At 36.5% G+C, this 20,617-nt stretch overlaps 1 protein-coding gene across 1 annotated transcript in view; it reads right to left on the minus strand.

Annotated features, from left to right (window-relative positions):
- The window catches only part of LOC120624295 (guanylate cyclase 32E-like), a 45,552-nt gene that overhangs the window by 9,770 nt on the left and 15,165 nt on the right, over positions 1-20,617 (minus strand). Inside the window, 9 exon segments of the mRNA XM_039890756.1 lie at positions 853-987; positions 1,483-1,705; positions 3,664-3,835; positions 4,759-4,830; positions 5,497-5,601; positions 11,326-11,567; positions 12,102-12,278; positions 17,572-17,662; positions 19,164-19,281. Coding sequence (XP_039746690.1) covers positions 853-987; positions 1,483-1,705; positions 3,664-3,835; positions 4,759-4,830; positions 5,497-5,601; positions 11,326-11,567; positions 12,102-12,278; positions 17,572-17,662; positions 19,164-19,281 — 1,335 coding nt within the window.

Here is a 20,617-nt window from a genome sequence, read left to right on the forward strand (position 1 = left end):
GGGTCGAAGGTTAGTTGTCAATTGATATATTTCAGTTCAACGAAAAATAGTTACAAGGTTTCTCAAACTACTCCAGCAAACAAAAGGTTGGTTTAAGTCGTTATCACATTAATATCTATGTTAGTGGAATTTATAAGTAGGATAACTACTATTGTATTGTCTCTACTATCTGTAGGTGTATTTCGAACTAAATTTTAATCCATACATACAACAGGTATTATAAATTAGAAGGCTGTTTTTTACCTAAGTTCGGCTACTGCACCGATTTTAACGAAACATCACGTTCATCAGGACATCTGATACTCTTGATCCATTAAAAGTGATACAAAACCTTAGGCATAAATCTATAATAGTTTTATATGACAATGTGAAACGGTGATAACAAAATGAACAAACACCCGGCTAAGTTTTCTGTGGGTTTCTTAGATCAGAGTCATTAGAACCCTTCGTACTTAGTCTAAGTTTTAAGATAATGAATGTAGTTATCATCATCAGTTCAGTATAAAATTTCTTTGGATGCATCCATAGACTTTAGAATTCCTATTTGAATAAAGAAATATTGGACTTTGACATTCTTTGGTATTGGTTCAGCAGAGGTTGACGAACTATTGGCACGCTAATGTGGCTTGAGTAAATATTGGGCATATATTATTACGATTACGGTACCTTATTACCTAGTAGCTACTAACAAAATATCTTATTTTTATACTATTCAAAAATATATAATATATAAAATATTGTACTATCCCGGACAGTCTAAATCGAGAGAGTCACTTGACAAATCATGTCCAGAACTGGAAATAAATTGGTTCACAAAATGTTGATGAGATAATAATACAATAAACATCATACATGCCCTTCCGTAGCGGTCGGAGGCGTGTGCGTATGGCTTTGAAGTCTGGTCGTTGAGCTGGTTCCTCAGTCCAACACTCAGCACAGCATTCTCGCACGCAGTCAAATCGTCCCACCAGGTCCTCCAGCGGTGGCCTAACAGAATAAATTATGAATTGATAACCGTCATGGTTCGTTTTAAGAATTAAATATCACTTGCTTCATGCTTGAACGGTGAAGGAAAACATCGTGAGGAAACCTGCATGCCTGAGAGTTCTCGATAGTGTTCTCAAAAACGTGTGGAGTCTACCAATCTGCAACTGTGGACCACGTCTTAAACCCTTTACACTTATTTCCGTGTTACGTATGGTGCCTGCGTCGCAGACCACAAGGTACTTGGCCTGAAGTTGGCTCTCGTAGATTGCCTCTCATGTACCTTTAAGGTAGGTACAATTGCAATATGACCATTGTATTCCTAAATATTTATCTATGCAGCAATTCGTGATTTACCTCTTTCAGGCCTGCAACTTAGATTGCATGTACTGTGGGTAGATACATAAAACACTAAAAAACTGCCGCGGTTCGTGAAACTTCGCCATTTTAGTCGTTTAGGAACCCATAGTTTGAACACAAAGCGAGACACATACCTACCTGTAAGGCGCAGGGTGAGGGTGCGCGAGGCGTCGCATGAGAGCTGGTGGAGGCAGTGCTTCGGCTCCGAATGGACCTCGTCGTGTGTGCAACTCATACAAAAGCAGTGCAAATGCGTACACGTCCGCCGCTGCAGACCCGCTGCGTACATCCAGAGATGTAGGGAAGCAGTCCTTGCCCCACCCCGCTGAGCGGAGCAATTCCGGCGCTAGATAGGCTAGACCTGGAGAACAAGGTATGGATCATATCGTTTCAGAGTTGTTTTGTACAAAGGTATATGTACAAAAACACTCAAGTCAAGTCAAATCAATGTATGATATAACTACGCTATAAAGAAAGCAATTATGAGGTCGGGGCATTTTTGCATATAAAACGTCTATTTATTTCTCAAGTTATAAAAGACACGAATCAGAGTTGTCAAGAATGCTTTACCTAGAAATATTTTATGGTATAGTAGAATTTTCCGCAGAGCTTTTTTTTTCTGTTTCCTGCCATAACAGTAAAGAGAAAAACACTCCTTAACAAGTTTAGGTTTCTTTAAAAAGTTCCGTTTATAATCTGCAATAATTTTTAACTTTTTTGCCTTGTGGACTATGTTTAACATATACTTATCTATACATACACAAAAACAGACTCAAATTAAAACCGACCCACAACACGTATTTTCAGATTATGCTGTCGCTTAAAAATCTTATAGATATATCAGACAGTAATTCCGAAATTACAGACAGACCTTTCAATTTTCATTTAATTGTATGTATTGTACATACAATTATAACTTTAATACTATAAGATATTTTTGTTTCGCTGGAATTTATTCTCCATTCAAATATAATTTGTTTCGGAGCCCATCGAAACCGAAAACATTCAAATCGACCTCCATTAGTGAACGCGGTTCGCAATTCCATTGTGGTTTCGTAAATTATATATGGTTTCCCTGTAGTTTAAAAATAATGGCTAATTTAATTTCTTATACGACTAGGTATAGGCATCTCTTAAATCCATAATAATTATAACTAAATATAAAGGTAAGTATGTAGACCTAGATATACTTACTATCAAATTGAGGGCAAAGTGCGTGTAATCGCAAAAATTGTGGTATAACGGGCTTCATTTTATAGCAGTGGGAAATGGAATCTTTTTAAAATTAATCATAACTGCAAAACCGATGCATAAAACATTTCCTGTTAACGATAGATAACACTGTTTACTGCCAAGCTTTTAGGTGAAGGCTTTTTCAGATATTCTATCATACTTATATACAGTATTGACGACCTTCTTGCCGCAACGGTGAGCGCTGTGAATTGTGTTAAGTCCCGGGTTTGATTCCCGGCAGGGGCGGTTTGGGCATTTATAACTTCTGAATTTTCTCTGGTCTGGTCAGGCGGGAGGCTTTGGCCGTGGCTAGTTACCACCCTACCTAGTGTTCCGGTGCGACGACGCGTAGAAACCGATTAGGGGTATGACTACCATATACTCCCTAACAAGTTAGCCCGCTACCATCTTAGACATCTTCACTTACCACCAGGTTCGACTGCTGTCAGGAGCTAACATGTATTGGAATTAAAAAAAAAAAGTATACACACACACACTTATTTGCATTTGTCGTGATTTTTCTTTGTAAGTAGATTTTAATATGTCAAAAATTGAGTATTGATCCATTCTTTCTGATTAACAGTCTGTTTATATTCACAAAATAAAATATCAGATTTACCTGTTAATGCAACCATAATACAAAATGCTCCTGTACCTATTAACGTTTGCTTGTCCAATACAAGTATAATATGAAGGGACTGAACGATTATATTGCTGAACAGGTATCTAATAAAAATCTTTTTTATAATAAAGTAGGCACATAGCTCGGAGAACCGATGGACGTTGGGGTCATAAGGTGCTGGAATGGCGACCCCGCACCGGTAAACGCAGCGTAGGTCGGCCCCCAACGAGGAGGAAAGATGACATCAGGCGAGTCGCTGGGAGCCGCTGGAGGCAAGCGGCCCAGGACCGTGGATTGTGGAACTCCCTTCAGAAGACCTATGCCTAGCAGTGGAACCCCATTGGTTAAAATGATGATGATGATGAATAAAGTAGAACCTACCCACTATAAACATTAATAGAGATCGCCCAGACAGAGTTTAAATGGCTAAAGACTATTCGAAGACACTTTTTAGTAATACTCACTATCTATATGAGATCGCAGAGCATTAGGATCTGATGGAGGTATCTCTCCTCTTCGGAATTCCCTCAGTCCAAAGTCTGCAAGTTTCACCACCCACCGCGCGTCAACCAGACAGTTAGATGGACGAAGCGATCCGTGAAACTGGAGTGGTGACTCGTGGATGAAAATCATCCCCTATTTAATTATTGGTAGTTAGAAACTTAAGTACACTGATAAGAAAGTCATTCAGCGGGCGATGGAGAGTCACGGAGTAACTTTACTTTATCAATCAGAAACATATACATACATAATACACTCATCGCCATCTAGTCCCAAACTAGGCGTGCAGATGACTGATGAATATTGTTATGAATAATATACATAAAAACTTATATGCAAATAAACACCTAGACACTGGAAAACATTTATGTTCATCACACAAACATTTTCCAGTTGTCGGAATCGAACCCACGGCCTTGGACTCAGAAAGCAGGGTCGCTGCCCACTGCGCCAATCGGCCATCAAAGAGAGTTCCTGATATTTTATTATGTCACGAAGTTGAGGTGAGAATGGGTTGAGGAACGGCTCATATTAGGGTCCCAAGCTGTTTCTGGAGGTGCTGGAGTGGCGTCCTCTCTGTTATACTTAAACTTCCTTATGTGAGAACTTACCTGAGAATATTCTTAGGTAGGTAAGTAAGTCATTAGGTAACAAAACGAATAAATTATTGCTTCATTATAATTCCTCAAGTATTTTTCTTATACAATAGAATGATCAACAGATAGCTTCTAATTCTTAAATATTCAATAGGTAATAATCTATGTAGGGATCAGTTAGGTCCTTTCTGGCATTCGTTTTATTGATTACCGTACTTAATGTATGTTAAAATAATTCTAATTCAATAAATTAATTAAGGCCATATTAGGTAAAGCATGCGTCAATAATCAGGCGTATAATTTTCAAAGAAATAGACAACATAAAGATACTGCGCTGCGTTCATTGGGACATCGCGCATTTTTTTTAAATAAATTAATGGTTTCTTTCTAAATAAAATAAATAAATATGATATATTCTTAAATTGGCAACTTGCACTCAACCAACTTGCCATTTAAACTTACCCTTATGATATCACCAACAAGAGAAGCAATGAACATATTGTCTAGTTTTATATCTTCATTTTCTAAAATATCCTGCAAAAATACAATAATGAGTATAACAGATTAACTTAATGTGATAGTAATATAATATATCAATGCTTAATAGTGTAAAGACAGTCCGCCGCTGCCGCCTTTATCGGTATGAACTATCTAATTAGAAACTAGATGTTACTGTATTAAAACTGTCTTCACTCGATGAGGGGTTCAAAGAATTTATAGAAAGCTTAATTTGAAATAAATTCAGTCGTCCAATTAACGGCTTGCCTAGGTAGCTTGTAAAGCGGCGTGCACAGGGTTATTGTTATAAAGGCAAAACTCCTCATCCTTTAAGAGTTTTGTATAAATTTTTAGAGTAAGCAGAGCTTATGTGCCTTTATGAAGTCACGCCAGTGCTCAGTTAAAATATATTTAATTAGATTTTAATTAAGACAAGGATAAAATTTTTCAAATTTTTTTAGAATTGTATGACTGTTGTTAGAGGAAACAGTATCAACGATAAATGTTGTATTTATATTTATTTTATTTGATATAACATTTTCAATGGCGTAGCATTCAAAAAGCAATGTAAATCTATATAATGCTTCACAGTTGACAGTTATTCGGATGAAATCAACGAAAGAATATACCAAAGCTTTTTTGTGACTGTAATTGCCAATTACAATTTAGCCTTGGACGAAAAACAGAAATGGTAGAGCTTACCTTAAGACTACCCCTAGTACAGTACTCTGAAAGAGCACACACGTTTGGTGGTTCGATGCACGCCCCCACGAAACCATTCACGTTGTCGTGCTGTAAGTCCCGCATCTGTGACAAAGATTTTAGCATGAAAATAACAGAAAGGCGAGATTATTAAACGCAGACAAAAACCTAAATGCGATGTTTTTTTTTTGTAACCTATTTTGGTACTATGCCAAAAATCAAGCTGATTGGTTGCTTAGTTAGGGCGCTAAAGACAAACCAACAAACACTCTTTCGCATTTACAATATTAGTGAGGAAATAAGGAATAATCATCTTAATGAAAATTGTCATGTGCTATCTATACTTGCATCCTGGAGATGAATATAGATGATAAAAAAAAAACTTCGTTACCTATGCCCGGTTTCACAGGTAAAACGATTGTGGCAAAATTTTTCATAGAGATAGGCTTCCTGGAATGGCCGTAGAAAACTTTGTCCGGGAAATAACATGGGTTCGGAACCGAAACAACATGGACAAAGTCGAGGTCACCAGCAAGTACATACCTACAGATAATAAAACAAGCAAGCAATAACTTTCACATTGTACATAAACATCAATCATCAACAGTCCACTGCTGACTAAAGGCCCCTACCAACGGACAGTGGCGTACATAAAGGGGAAGTCACAAGGTATGCAGATGATATAAAAATAAGAAAATCTCCAGTACGAGTTATAAATACTTAAGGGTAAGATTTTTATAACTCTGACAATGCCTATCCTTAAGTTTTGAAGTACTCGTACTGGGGTTTTTCTTCATTTTATATGATCTGCATATCCTGTGCACATCTATGCACGTCACTGGAAACGGAAGTGTTATTCCATGAACACCATGCTGTTTACTGCATGGGTTGGTTACGGACACAGAGGACGTTGCTGCCATATTCCCGTAGTTGCCTAGTACGACACCCGTGGGAAAGGTAGGGGTGGTGACAACTGTCTTTTGATCTGCCATCACCACAGGGTACGATATGCACTGTACGTATTATAACTTCTCAATTCTTGTGCACGTGTGTTTGTCACCTAACTTCTCCTAAACTGCTGGACTGATTTGAATGAAATATAGTGTGTTTATAGGTATCTAGATGGTTAGAACACAATTGGACCCGGTAGATGGCGCTGCTATTCTAAGCAGCGCGTCTGCCAGGCCCGTTAGTATTATTATAATATTATTGTGACAGGGATATTTTTTGCCCCAAAAACTTATTTTGTATTGTAGGTAAAAATTAAAGAATATGGTGGGATTATTGTCACAGATAGAGCCTTTATTATGTGATGAGAAAGATAAGACTGGTAGCCGCGACCTTTTAAGGAAGTGGTATGCCCCTTATATTCTGTGACAAGGATAAACCCTTGTTTTTTTGTCTTTGAGTATTGCCACGAATCAAACGGTATTCAGTTGAGTAATAATAGTTTACGAATGTCGTTAACAGTCACCATCATCTCACTATAGTGAAGAAATTTGAATGTGGCCATTAAAAGTGCCTTCTGGAGGTCTACTTAAACAAGAGCATTTTTGGCTTTGTAATTTGTATCGTGTCACCGATGATGAGTTTGAAATGTGCTAGCTACTCTTTCGTTGAATAAGTTTATTTGAAGAAATGGAGAATCGATAAATTGGAACCTACCGCACAGTTCTGTTGTACACAAATCTCTAAACAATACTTAATTGACAGGTCCAAATTTAGTGTCATCTCTTTTACTATATTCTTCGTGGAAAAAGATAGCTACTTAATTTAAAGTTTTAGCAGTATTAGACCTGTCGAATTATTATCAACTGGCACTTGATTCATAAGTGCCAGCTGTTTTTGTTGTTGATTACCAACACAAACATCTAAACTAAACTAAATTGACAGTTCAAGCTAAGCTAAACTAGCTAGACCTGCCAATGCAGAGAAACTCGGCTAGACCCCGAGACCTCTACGATTAATGGGACCTCCATTTAATAAATAATTTTCGCCTTTTAACTTTTTGGCCCCTGAACAAAAAACCTAAAAAAGTTTTTACCGCAATAAAAAGTATTCCATCATTATTTTCAATAGCTGGTCTTACCTGCTCTACGAGACACGGTATTTAATGCCATTGATTTTCTAACTCCAAGCTAAAGCTGTCAATTTTTACAGAGAAACCCTACAAACAATTCTTTTCAAATTATTTACTATTTAATGCCCCATTTATTCTTTTCTTAAATATAGTTCAACGGGTACATACCACGATAATATTTTGGATTTGTCGATATTTCGACCCAGTTGCATGGATCGTGGTCACGACGGGACCTATATTTAAGAAATGTTGACCACGAAAATTTTAGTTGAAAAACCATTTATTCTTGTTCCGGCACCCTTCGGTACACAGTCAGGGTAGGTCGTGTTGGTTTGTGTCGAGAAAACTTTACAGCTAAGTAAACTTATGAAATACTGGCGTAGTAATGCAGCCCACAGTCTGGATGTTGCAATTTTTATTGTATACAATTTTTTAAATGTAGGATTACGCTGACATTTCTAGATGGTCGAGAATAGCAGAGATGGCGGTTGCGAAGCCGCGTCGCCTTGTTGTAAGTCATGAAGCATGAGCACTTGAATTGAAATAACTTCACGGATGTTTATTATTTATACGCGTATAAACAGTAGGATTATGCTTACAAATGGTTTCTTTGTTATATTGTCATAACTCGTAGTTGCTTCTGTTTATATTCTTGTATGGTTTTAAATAAAAGAGTATCATTATCGGAACTGGTCTCCTTCCGCAATGAGAAGGGGTTAAGGACGTAGTCCACCACGCTGACCCAGTGCGAATTGTTGGACTTTGCACACCTTTGAGAGCATTATGGAGCACTCTCATGTATGCAGGTTTCCTCACGATGTTTTCCTTCACCGTTGAAGCAAGTGATATTTTAATTCTTTAAAACGCACATAACTTACAAAAGTTATAGGTGCGTGCTGGGATTCGAACTCGTCCCCCCGAAAGTGACGTCGAAGTCCTACCCACTGGGCCATCACCGCTTCGATCGGTGTGGGAAATAGAGTATGTAACTAAATATTTATTTAAGTTATAAAAAAAAATTATGACGTATGAATAGTCGAAAATAAATTAATAATCATGGTGTTCTACGTTATATCACTCCTAGCTAGATAAAGCTGGAATAAAAAAAAACTGTTATTTAACACATACATAAATTCTCAGTATCAGCACGTAGTTAATGTTCGTTCGTTAAGCCGTAGACCCCGGTTTTTACAATTCTTGGTAAGCCCACTGCCCCGGATTATGTGACGTGGTAGATCTATGCTCTAAACCATATCCCTATGATAAAGCAGGCCCGTTGTCTGGCTGTTAGACATTAATGGGCTGACGATGATGATGGTTATCCACGATAACGTTTCATTTAAAATGTAAAGGTATTGCCATAAAACAAAAAACAATAATTCCTGTAAAACAAAATACTTGTGTATTATTTCAGAGCAAGTTCTTAGACATTTTTTACGGTTAGAGCCTAACATCCGAGCGTAGTTGTATATGGGTCGACGTACATAACAATATCTTCGTATTTTGGATATATGCACTAGGTGCGAGTGCACAAAATAATAAATTCAGCTCCTGTTGTACAACTTCGGACGTATGACTTGAATTCTAGATAGGGACATATTCAATTACATTAGCGGAAATCAACAGTCAGCTATTATTGTATCAAAACAATCGAGATCTGTGTAACAGGCACTATGGCGAGTATTAATAGTACGTCATTAAACTAAGAACACGTTCTGATAAATAAATTTGTAAATTGACCCTTTATCTGAGATCCTGCGCTTGCCTAATTATTCTTCACCCGGGAATCAAACCATACTTAGTGACACGTAGACGAACATGTGAACCAGTGAAGGCGTTTGGTGTGTTTTTTCTTAGTCGATGTTATTAAATAGGGTGATTATACGTCTGTGAGAGGCCCGCCTGAGTTCTGCGTACGAACGTGCTTCGATTTTATTTATTTGATTATAAAGATTGATGTTTTCGACTCCTATGTTGCTAGGGGCTTTTGCAACTTAAAAACTAGTCACACTTGTCTAGACCACATTGTCGAACTTGTTGTTTGTCCCGATCGCCAAGCGTAGCTCTAACTCTTTCAGTATGTACTAAAAAGTCTTGAGCGAATTTCAACTCAACTTTAGAATATTATGTAATATAAATGTCAATGTAGATGTGATGAACTTCATTTCTCATTAAAATCCAAATAAATATAACTTCGAATTTCCTAAGTCAAGTATCGCTCACATAATCATATCGCTCCTATAGAACCTGCGCGTAATAAACTGTTTGTAGTTGTAAGAAAGGCGTAAACATTTTATGAATGAGCATGATTTATCTCACTTCATTCCTGCTTGTTAGAGCTATTGTGAGGGGAAATTACGTATTTTGCGAGCGGTAGAGCTTTGATAGGCATCGTTACTTTCAGTTCCTTTTAGGCAGGGATTTGGGTCTTGTATGTTTTGCCGTCTTACGGGATACGTTTCGAAGTCAGTTTTATTACAAGTAAACAACAGTAGAAGGTATATTGAAAATTCTGTGTTGTTAGGCAAAGGGATAAAGTAAAGGAATTTATAGGATAGAATCTTAAATTTTTCTCACCTCACTAGGTTAGTTTTAATCAACAGGTTTAAACGTATGGTTAGTTCAGAGAATCAGGAATTAATTTTGCTTTTTCACCTCGGTGAGCGTGCTTGGCAGCTTAGCAGTAAGCGAGGTCAAAGCTGCAAAGTGTTGTACCTAAAAGGGTAAGACGTGCTTATAATATGCTTTCGTCCACAGCACGCATCTCTCTATAGGAGAGTCTCCACTTGCGTCTATTTAATGCAAGATCTTGTACCTTTCGACTATGACGTGGGTTACTTATCAGTATGAGTGTAAATATTGATTTCATAACAATTCGAAGACCTCTTATAAGTTTTAAATTAAATTAACCTATACTTTTAACACGTTTATGTTTTGGAAAATCCATCATCAACAATCCAGCTAAGTCCCTATCTATCTTATATTTAAATCGTCCGTCGATTTTATAGCTTTGATCAACGCAATAACATTTTATAGAACGAGCGATATCGTAAACAGGAATATGGTGAAAATCGAGTTATTTAGAAATTGCATCCTGATAGAACTAAGCTTAAATAAGCTTTCCACACTAACCTTATAAAGTTACACAGTAGATAAAGTCAGATGTAGATGTCAATACATCATCTGTCATCAATAATACACATTTATTTCTCGTTGCTATCGTCGTTCGCCTTATTCTATTACAGGAATGAGGTATGTCGAGCTTAGACCCACTACGCTACTTCAATTAGGTAACATACTGGAACTCTATGTTAAAGAATGTTATATGTGTTACTTATAATGATCGACTGGTCTAACAATAAGTGATAAAACGATCTTTAAATAATTTTGTAACAAGGGTTACCCGAAACCACGTAACTGGGTGCCTCGGTGGTTTAGTGGTTACTATAGATCACGAGGTCTTGAGTTTGATTACCGAGTCCGAATGAAAATTGTTAGGTCTTGGGTTTTTCTCCGTTTCAAATCGAGTTCTCCATCCGTGCTTCGCAGAGCACGTTATGCTGTTGATCCCGATTATTATTACAAACACGTTATATTAACACTCTATCCCGCATTACAGTATCTTGGAAGGTTAAACTAGCCCACTTTTGGTTAAAGAGCGAGGACCTATGCCCAGCAGTGGGAATGAAGCTGCAATTAATCATGATAATGATCTGCATTAGGTAGTAGAGTAGTGGAGATGTACTCACGATTTTTAATTCTTTCTTTATTTCTCGACTGATGTCGATGTGATTTCTCCGCACGCGCTTAACTGCAAGCAAACGACCACGGTAGAAAGCAACTTCAGTGAAGATCGCCGAGTATCGGAAGTCGAGGTCTGGGTTAGAACTCAGCGATACTTGACTGGAACGAGCTCCTCCCGTACTTCCGCCACTTTTCTCGTTATTTCCGATGGCATTGTTAGAGTTCGCGTTCAAACCGGCGCTGCTATCTTGCTGAAAAAAATTAGCTCTGACCAACTTGCTACTTATAAAAAGATAGTCTTATCAATATATATATATATGTTTAAGAGCTGATTTTACAAAAAGGAAGAGGTTGTCAATACGGTTTTTGTTATATATGGCGGGGATTATAATTCGAACGTGGATATAAATATAACTTTGTTTATTATTTATGTTTTATTAAAAAAAAATTTCGTCTTGGGTTTACATGTTTTACAATGTAGTTAGTTGTGGGGAGTACTTACAGAAATTCAATTTTAGTTTAACTAATGTTTAATATTGCTCTTTCCTTAGCTAATCTATGATATGAACATTCTAAGGTGTTCTATCACGTTTTGACATTTAGAAGATTGCTTCCAGTTAAAGTGAGACGAAACAAAACGTAAGTATGTACCTAGCTTATCCAACGATATAAAAACTACAAACTTTATTTCTAAGAACCTAACTGTAAAGGCTAAACTGAATGAAACCAGCATGCAACACCAAGAACATGCAAACAACATAAAGAAGTTGCGTTTACCTACTCAGTTTGTTGGCGCGTTGGTCCTCATCCGGCAGGTGCAGGTCTCTGAAGTCGATCTTCCAGAGCAGCGAGTCCAGCTCTTGCTCGTAGCGCCAGCCACGGTATAACGCCAGTGCAGCCAGAGCTAATAGAGCTAGAGTACCTCCTGATGCACCGAGAGCCCAGGCTCCGACGTGACCTATTGTATCCGTACTATTATTATATCGAACCATTACTGCCGACAGCATAATCGACAAAAGACAAATATAGGATAAGTTTAATTTCAATATTTTTACACACCTGACAAAACACTTATTTTACAGATTAAGAAAAATTGAAATAAATCTTATTTTAATTTTTTGTGGATGAATGTGCTGTTAAATGTGTGCTGAAATTTAACATAAAACATTTTAATTTCAGTTTAGTAAAATTGAACCTAATATATCACCAAAAATATTAACATAAAAATTACCGACCCTGCAAAATTTATGAGTTTACAGTTTGTAAAATCCCACCACAAATTATGAATACTTTTTTTTCCGTTCGAAAAACTTACAGCCAACTGCTAGGCAGTTGGCTGTAAGTTTTTCGAACGGAAAAAACGTAAACTTTAATGCTTTTTGGCATATGTATTCAATTGTGCCTCCTCGATGCGTCATAGCATGCAAATTAATTAAAACTGAATATACTAGAACAAAACAAAATATATGTTAAAATAAAAATACTTAACAATAACTACATATTTCTTAAACTTAGCACTACTTAGGCTTAGTAGCACAAAGAAGACAAAAGTGCTTAGATATTTGAAACATGTTTTAATTTTACACGATGCTAATTCTTTGGTTTTTTATAAATAAAACTATAAATATAGCCGGTTAGATCATTAGTCAATTCATAATTAACTGTAGAGCTCAGTTAGTATGCTGTGTTCGTTATCTTCACTAATGTGCCTGGGGCTACGTTTAAAGCAGCCGATGCAATTTTTTTGCTATTTACTAAAGATTCGAAGATTTACGTGGTTAATCAACATTTCTTAAAAATAGTTCAACGGGTACATACCGCGAGAATATTACTGGTTCGAAATATCTACTAATCACATATTACTAACGTGGTATGTGCCCGTTAAACTACTTTTTGCTATTATTCAGCTTAAACCAGCAGCAGAGGCTTCAAAGTACTTCACAGTTTTTATGCATTTGACTTTCGATCAATAAAAGTATCCTACTGTTGATTAGAAGAGATGAAGGGAAGGCAAGCGTGAAAGGTCTAGTAAGTGTTACTAGAGCTTGATGAAACTATATACACACAAATATATATTACAAGGACTATAATATAACAATAAGGACGCTTCCTGCGATAATAAGAAAAAGAAAGTAAAAACAACCAAAAACGGCTGGAGTTACGTAACTCTGTCGGAGATTCTAGAGTTGTCTATGATCAAATTTACAAACTTTTGATATAAAATGACTGATCAGCGCTAACAGTATGAGTTTGTTTACTTACTTCAAAACTTAGGCTAAAGTTAGAGTGTACGTTGACTTTACTTAGTAAAAGGTAGTTTTAAGTAAAGTCTCAAGTATGAGTGAGTGGGGGTCAGTTGGGACAATAAATTGAACTCCACTACGAAACAAGGTATGTTAATAAATAGCTAAGGAACCACTCGATCATCTTCATCATTTTCAATGCATTACCAGCCCACTATAGAGCACTGGTCTCAGAATGAGAAGGGTTTAGGCCGTAGTCCACCACGCTGGTCAAGTGCGGATTGCTCGACTTCACACACCTTTGAGTACGTTATGGAGAACTCTTAGTAATGCAGGTTTTTTCATGATGTTTTGCTTCACCGTTAAAGCAAGTGATATTTTATATTTCTTAAAATAAAAATCGCACATAACTCCGAAAAGTTATAGATGCGCGCCGGGGATCGAGCTCGGTCACCTCGAATGGGAGGCTGAAGTTCTAACGACTAGGCTATAACCGCTAGCTACTCGATGCTAAATAACAATTTAAAATTTGCTAAAAAAATTCAAAGAGATGGCTGAAAATTTCCATTTCAGAGTTTGTTTGAAACGTTTTATTTCAATTTGTAAGGTGAAGAAACAGACAGGGTCTTCAATGGATGTGTAAAGTGGATTTGAGGGTAAGTCAAAGTATTAAATGGAAAGTGGAAAAGACGCGCTTCAATCAAGCCTTCAGACCTTTGCAAGGGAAGCGGTATTCTGTCGGCCGGGATAAGGAAACGAATAAATTCAGCAGCTATTTCTGTTATATATTCAAAGTACTCGTAAAGTGACTTTCGTTAAAATAGTAAACGTTTCCAAACGAAGTCGTTGGTACATTAAATTCGTTGTTATTAATGAACAGATTAAAGAAAATTTTATTAATTTATTTTCTTCCGCAATTTTGTCGCAATTCTTTAAACCTAGAATCACCTTAAAATCTCTAATAACTCGATAAAAACGACTGTTGTTACATTGACTTTATGTTACCTATAACACTCTAATACCTAATTTATACCAACAGTTCTTAGTTATCCGTAAATAATAAATAATTAACCCTAACGTCCCATTGGTGGGCAAGGGCCTCGTCTCTCATAGGACTATAAACTCTCTCATAGACTGTTCAAGAGCCTATGTTCTTGAACCGTCTATACCCACGACGCAGATCCAATGGTGGGCTTCTAACGACTTTTAGCACAAGTGAGGACCAATGGCTTAACGTGCTCACCGAGGCACGGGGGTTGACACCACCAACTTCCTAACTCCGGGCTGGTACGGAAAATTCCTAAAACAGAAAATACACAATACTAGGTATTGTGTAATTTCTGTTTTTTCTGCAAACTTCTTGTTTCTGGTTTTTTTTTTGTAGTTTGTAGTTGAACATGCTAACGACTAGACCAACGGGGCAGTTATGATAAATATTTTAGTTTAAGATATTGATAATGATGATGCTTTTCATCAGATGGGTAGATACCTACTTGTGATGTGATTGTGAAATTAATTATAGAAAATGGAAAAGAGAGAATATTTTAAGTCAATAGTTTTAAAAACGCTTGCAAGAAAAAGTTCAGATAGATCTCAATAAATCTTAAGCTTATCGACAGTTGGCACAAGCTTTGTGGACTGAAGTCAGTTTTATGAAAAGTTTTATTTATTGTTGAGGAAAAGCAAAATGATGTCGAGGGGAGCCTTTCAAAGCCATTCTTTGAAGAGGCAGTATATCAAAATGAAATATGGTGTGTTATTCAATTACAACCGACTTTAGAAAAGATATATTATTACATCATGTGTATTTTTCTATTTGGGCGTAATAAATAGTCGACGATCTCAGTTTATAATTAAATTAAATATTGTATTTCCTTACAGTGTTTAATTTACACTAAGAGGAGATATTAGTATAAATAAGTAATTAAAAACAATTCGATTACTTATTTATATTTCATTCATTATTTTATATATCCTATATTTTTTGTTTTATTGAAATGTTTCAGTAAATAATTAGGAACAATGTTTTTGAATTGTTGTTTTCATAATCTACTATACCTATTTCTGTTACCATTGGAAACCGTGGACTGTCACCCCATTTCACTATATTATGTGAACACAGCTGATATTATGGTTGTCACCACGCATCTTTTTTTGACAACTTTGTAAAGTTATTTCACAAAAATATTGTTCTTGGAAAGAAGTTGAGGAACCAAAGAAAACAATCTAAATACCTGGTGCAGTGCTTAGCGTTGTGGTCTTATGAGGGGAGTCCCGGGCTCGATCCCTTTTCTCTGGTCTGGTCTGGTGAGAGCCTTTGGCGTGGCTAGTTACCATCCTACCCAATCCAACTGATTAGGGTTTTATTCCATAAAAGGTTAGACTGCGTCAACTTACAACCAGGTGAAATTGCAGCTAAAGGACTAACTTGTATCTAGTGGAATATGTTTATATAATAGCTTTATATGTACACTGTAAATATATATATATAATATATATATATATATATATATATATACAGCTAAAACTATGGATTGCGCAAACAGGGACATCATGGTCCCACCATAAAAAATGTACCTAATGTTTTGAGAATACTACCTTTCTTAGGTAATCATCATTATCAACAAATTGCGAGCCCTCAAAAGTGCACCGGCGTTCCCCGAAATAAGAAGGGTTTAGGTTTTGTTTTCCGGTACAAAAAGTAGCCTATGTTACTTTACTCTCCGTCCTTTCAACTAACTCTATGCCAAAAATCAAGTTCATTGGGTGCTTAAGGGCGTAAAGGAAGGACAAACAAACACACTTTAGCATTTATAATATTAATAAGGATGTCGTGCAGGTTTCCTCACGATGTTTTCCTTAACCGTTTAAAGCAAGTGATATTTAGTATCGTTAAACACACATAAGTTAGAAAACTTATAGGTGTGTAAACGTATGGACGTGCCGCGAATTGAACTCGGACCGCCGAAAGTAAGCCTGATGACATAACCACTAAGCTATCACCGATTTAAGTAAGTGGGTAATAGAATGACTAGTTTAGTCCATTAGTTGGGCACATTTTGCCAGATGTAAAAAAGTTTTGCTTAGCTGGAGGTCGGGTGGCGTTAAGTACAAGGTTTGTAAAGGAGTAAGTAAGTGGGGTGGGTCGTAAAAGTGTCGTAACGGGTGTAAGTGACAAGCAATGTTGAGCAGCGAGCCATCGCCCGCACGCGACTCCCGCTGCGGCCGCCCTCGTCTCAACCCGAGCCCGCCCAGACGTTGTTGTGCGCCCCGCGTATTTTCACTCTACCCCCTACGCCAAAACACGATAAAACGCTTTTTACTTAAGGGGCTTAGTGCTGCTTAATGAGGTTGAGATAACTTAAACTACTAACAATTTATTTATTTGTTGTGATAACAACAATTTACATACATTCATATTTCTAAAGAAAAGAATGTCAAGCCTTTAACGGGAATTTGACGTACATAAATTTTTCCTAATTATTTACTAAAACATTTCGACTAAACATAAAATACAATAGAATATATAAATTAATTAATGACAATTTATACTGATATCTCATATCAGTATAAAACACTGTTAGGAAATATAACATTTAATTTAATTATATACTGAACTCGTCGCCTGTTTATTACAACCAAATAGAAAAATATGCATTTCTTTTCTAAAGTCTCTCTCTTATCATTTCTCATCTAATATGTAAATATATCTTAGCTCATTGGGTAGGAGCACGCACCTCTGACTTTTGTAAATTATGTGCGTTTTACGTTATTAAAATATCACTTTCCTCAGCGGTGAAGGAAAACATCTTAAGGAAACCTGCATGCCTGAGAGATCATGTTCTCAAAGGTGTGTGGAGTGCACCAATCCGCTTTTTTGGAGACACATATAGAAAACGTAATGATTATTTCCAAACTGCCAATGGGCTTAAAGAATACTAGATCGTTGGCACTTCCGAGGCTTATCGCCTGCGAAATTGAAAGAGTATTAAGGGATTTTTTACTTACTGACGCATTTCTCTCCACGAAATCCGCACGGAGGCTCCGAAAGAGGAACTCGGCCTCCAGGCCACTTCATCTCTCGAATGAACCGTATTTCCTATGTAAAATTAATATAAAAAGATAAGTATAATACTTAATATGACGTTTCAAAAGTGCTTATAAAGTAGGCCTACTTGAAATAAATGAATTTGAATTTGAATTTGAATTTGAATAGATAAAGCTAGCATACATTTCGGCATTGGACAGTACTCACCAGGAGATTAGCTTGACAAACTTTCTTTGCGCGAGCTTTACCACACAAGTACATTGGTTTGGTTCGCAAACAGAACCGTTTGGTGAGTACGTACAAACGTATTCCTACAATAGATGACCCTTCTCATGGTAAGTTCAAAACCGTAGCCTGCTAGAAACACGTCCTCCAGCGGGCCACCCTGTGTCAATCTGAGGCGTAGGTGTAAGCCTCATTTGTCTGTACTAACACCGGCAACCACGCCCGCTCTTCAAACGGGAACACAGCATTGCAACAATGCTGCTTTGCGGCAGAAATAAGCATGGCAGTAGAGCTGTCACAAAAATTTTACAAAAGTACCTACGTAAAAAGAAGAAAAATATTCAACGGTTGCCATCCTATAACCTGACGTAGCAAATGCCATCGTAATAGCAATTGCATACTTTTTTATTATTCTTCATAAGCCATTTTCTTTCGTAAATAATATTTCTACGATAGTAATTTGACTTCATTTTGGCACAAATTCGATGCAAATTGGTTGAGTAAAAGTTCTCTGTATAAGTACGTTTTGCTGTTTGCAGAATAAATATTTGAAGCTCGTCAAAAAACCCGTGACTGTGTGATTTTGTTATAACGATGTACTTAAAAATATTTGTAAGAGTAGCTAAATAGTAGAAAGCAAAATGTTTTTTATAAGTGATACATGTTTTTGTAAATATACATAAAGCATAATTTAATTAGCTTCCTTTTAGCATCTGTTGCTATCGTTAGTCCGAAAAAGTCATTCACCTCTTATCAATCAAAATATAATAACAAGAAAAATCCCAAAATAATGTTAAGGATTACTTAAACGGTAAAAAAGCGCGGGTGTGAACTGCTCTAACTTCATAGCTTAATAATAATTTACTGTGAGATGGTGATAAAAAAAAATGCCCGGCTAAGTTTGTTGTGGGCGCTTCTTAGACCAGACCGCGTTTGGAACCCACGTGGCTTAAGTATATGTTGGCGAACGAAGTTATTATGTAAACATGTATGTATGAACGCTTCATAAGTGCCTGTGCACATGAATAAAGAAATTTTGAATTTGAATTTGAATCCTTGGAAATGTATGTATTTAAACCCATTTTAAATTAAAAGTTGCTCGTTGAAGCTATCTTAAACTACGCAATATATGAGATATGAACGTGACATCTTCAAAGAGGTTCCATACGAGTTAACGTTATTTCCGTCTCCTCAAGAACGTATTCCATTAACATTAGTATTCAACGTACGTTCTTTAAAACAATTTAGCTTTTTTTCGAGGTTTATGAGGCCGTCATTATTTAGTTGCTAGGAAAATAGTAACGGAAAAGTAATTTACGTTACCAACCGGTGCGGTCTTGTGCAGAACAGCCAGCGGATAGAGACCCGATGGCCGCGTTGTGTCGACGGATAAAAGCGTATAATTCCCTTCGGCGTCTCCATTTTCGTCCATGTGGATCCAGTACCTATTTGTTGGACAAAAATAATGTTTATTAATCAAAAACTTACAAATATCTAGGTAGGTATGGTAGGTAATCTTTAAAACTTTACGTAACGTAAGATAAGAAAGATATCGTTCATGATTTAAAACGATAAGGTTAACTTCCTTTTAGTTATGCTTATTTTTCACGTGGCTAAGTTATTTTTCACAAATCTTGGTAAGACAAGTTTGATAATATATTGTATTGATTTTCAGTTACGGGCACAGTAGGTACTAATCAGTGCTCAGATATCCACTAAACGTTTTTGATAGATTAGGTTCTAATCTCATAAAGTTAACTCAATTTCAGTTGAAAGCATCTAATATCCTCATAAAAGATGTCATTCTCAAAGTAATCGAAAAAGAGTTCGTTGTAAGTCGTTAGAGATAAGAGTGCAAATTATTGGAAAAATGTTAATTAAGAAAGTTGATTACTATCTTGGCGTGCGAAGAATGTTATTACTAAACTGTGTGTTCAGTGAGATGTTATTTTTCCAGATGATGGAGAAATAACATCTCACTGATGATGGTTAAAATATGATATTAGATACGGAAAACAGTCAAGTTTAATAGCTTGATTCAAAGGCATAGGATAAAGTAGAACATTTTTTTTTATAACATAGCTCTTCCACTAAAGGAACAAAGATGTATTAAGGTTTACTCAAGGAAATCTATTTTCTAAAGTTGTATCTTTGTAATTATTAGATGGATCTAGTATATTGATGATTTATGGGTAAAAACACCTCACTGGTGAAATGTGAATCGGTTTTAAGCAGCTATGTTTATTCAAATAAGTCGTTATCTTTTACCCAAAATACTATTATTACATTTCGTTTGACCTGCGCACGGAATATTTATACAATTACAAGCAAATGAGTGCTATTATATTGCTATAGCCCTGTGGATAGGAGCTCGACTTCACTAGGGCTGAGTTAGAATCCCAGCACGCAACTCTACTTTTCTAAGTTATGTGCGTTTTAAGTAATTAAAATATCACTTGCATCAACGGTGAAGGAGAACATCGTAAGGAAACCTGCATGCCTAAGAGTTCTACATAATGTTCTCAAAGGTTTGTTGTGTCCGCCAATCCACACTGGGCCAGTGTGGTGGACTACAGCCTTAACATCATCTCGTTGTTTGAGGAGTCCCGTGCCCTGTAGTGGGCCGGTAAAGGGTTGATATGATGATGATGAAGAATATGATACATATTAAAATTTGGTAGGTTAGTTACAAAATAATACATATATTATAAAAATACTCTCAGAGTTATTTTAATGTGACAACTTTTACCGAATATACCTCAGGTGGTTAAAAGGCAGATG

This window comes from Pararge aegeria, chromosome 6 (assembly GCF_905163445.1).
Source record: "Pararge aegeria chromosome 6, ilParAegt1.1, whole genome shotgun sequence".
Lineage (NCBI taxonomy): Eukaryota > Metazoa > Arthropoda > Insecta > Lepidoptera > Nymphalidae > Pararge > Pararge aegeria.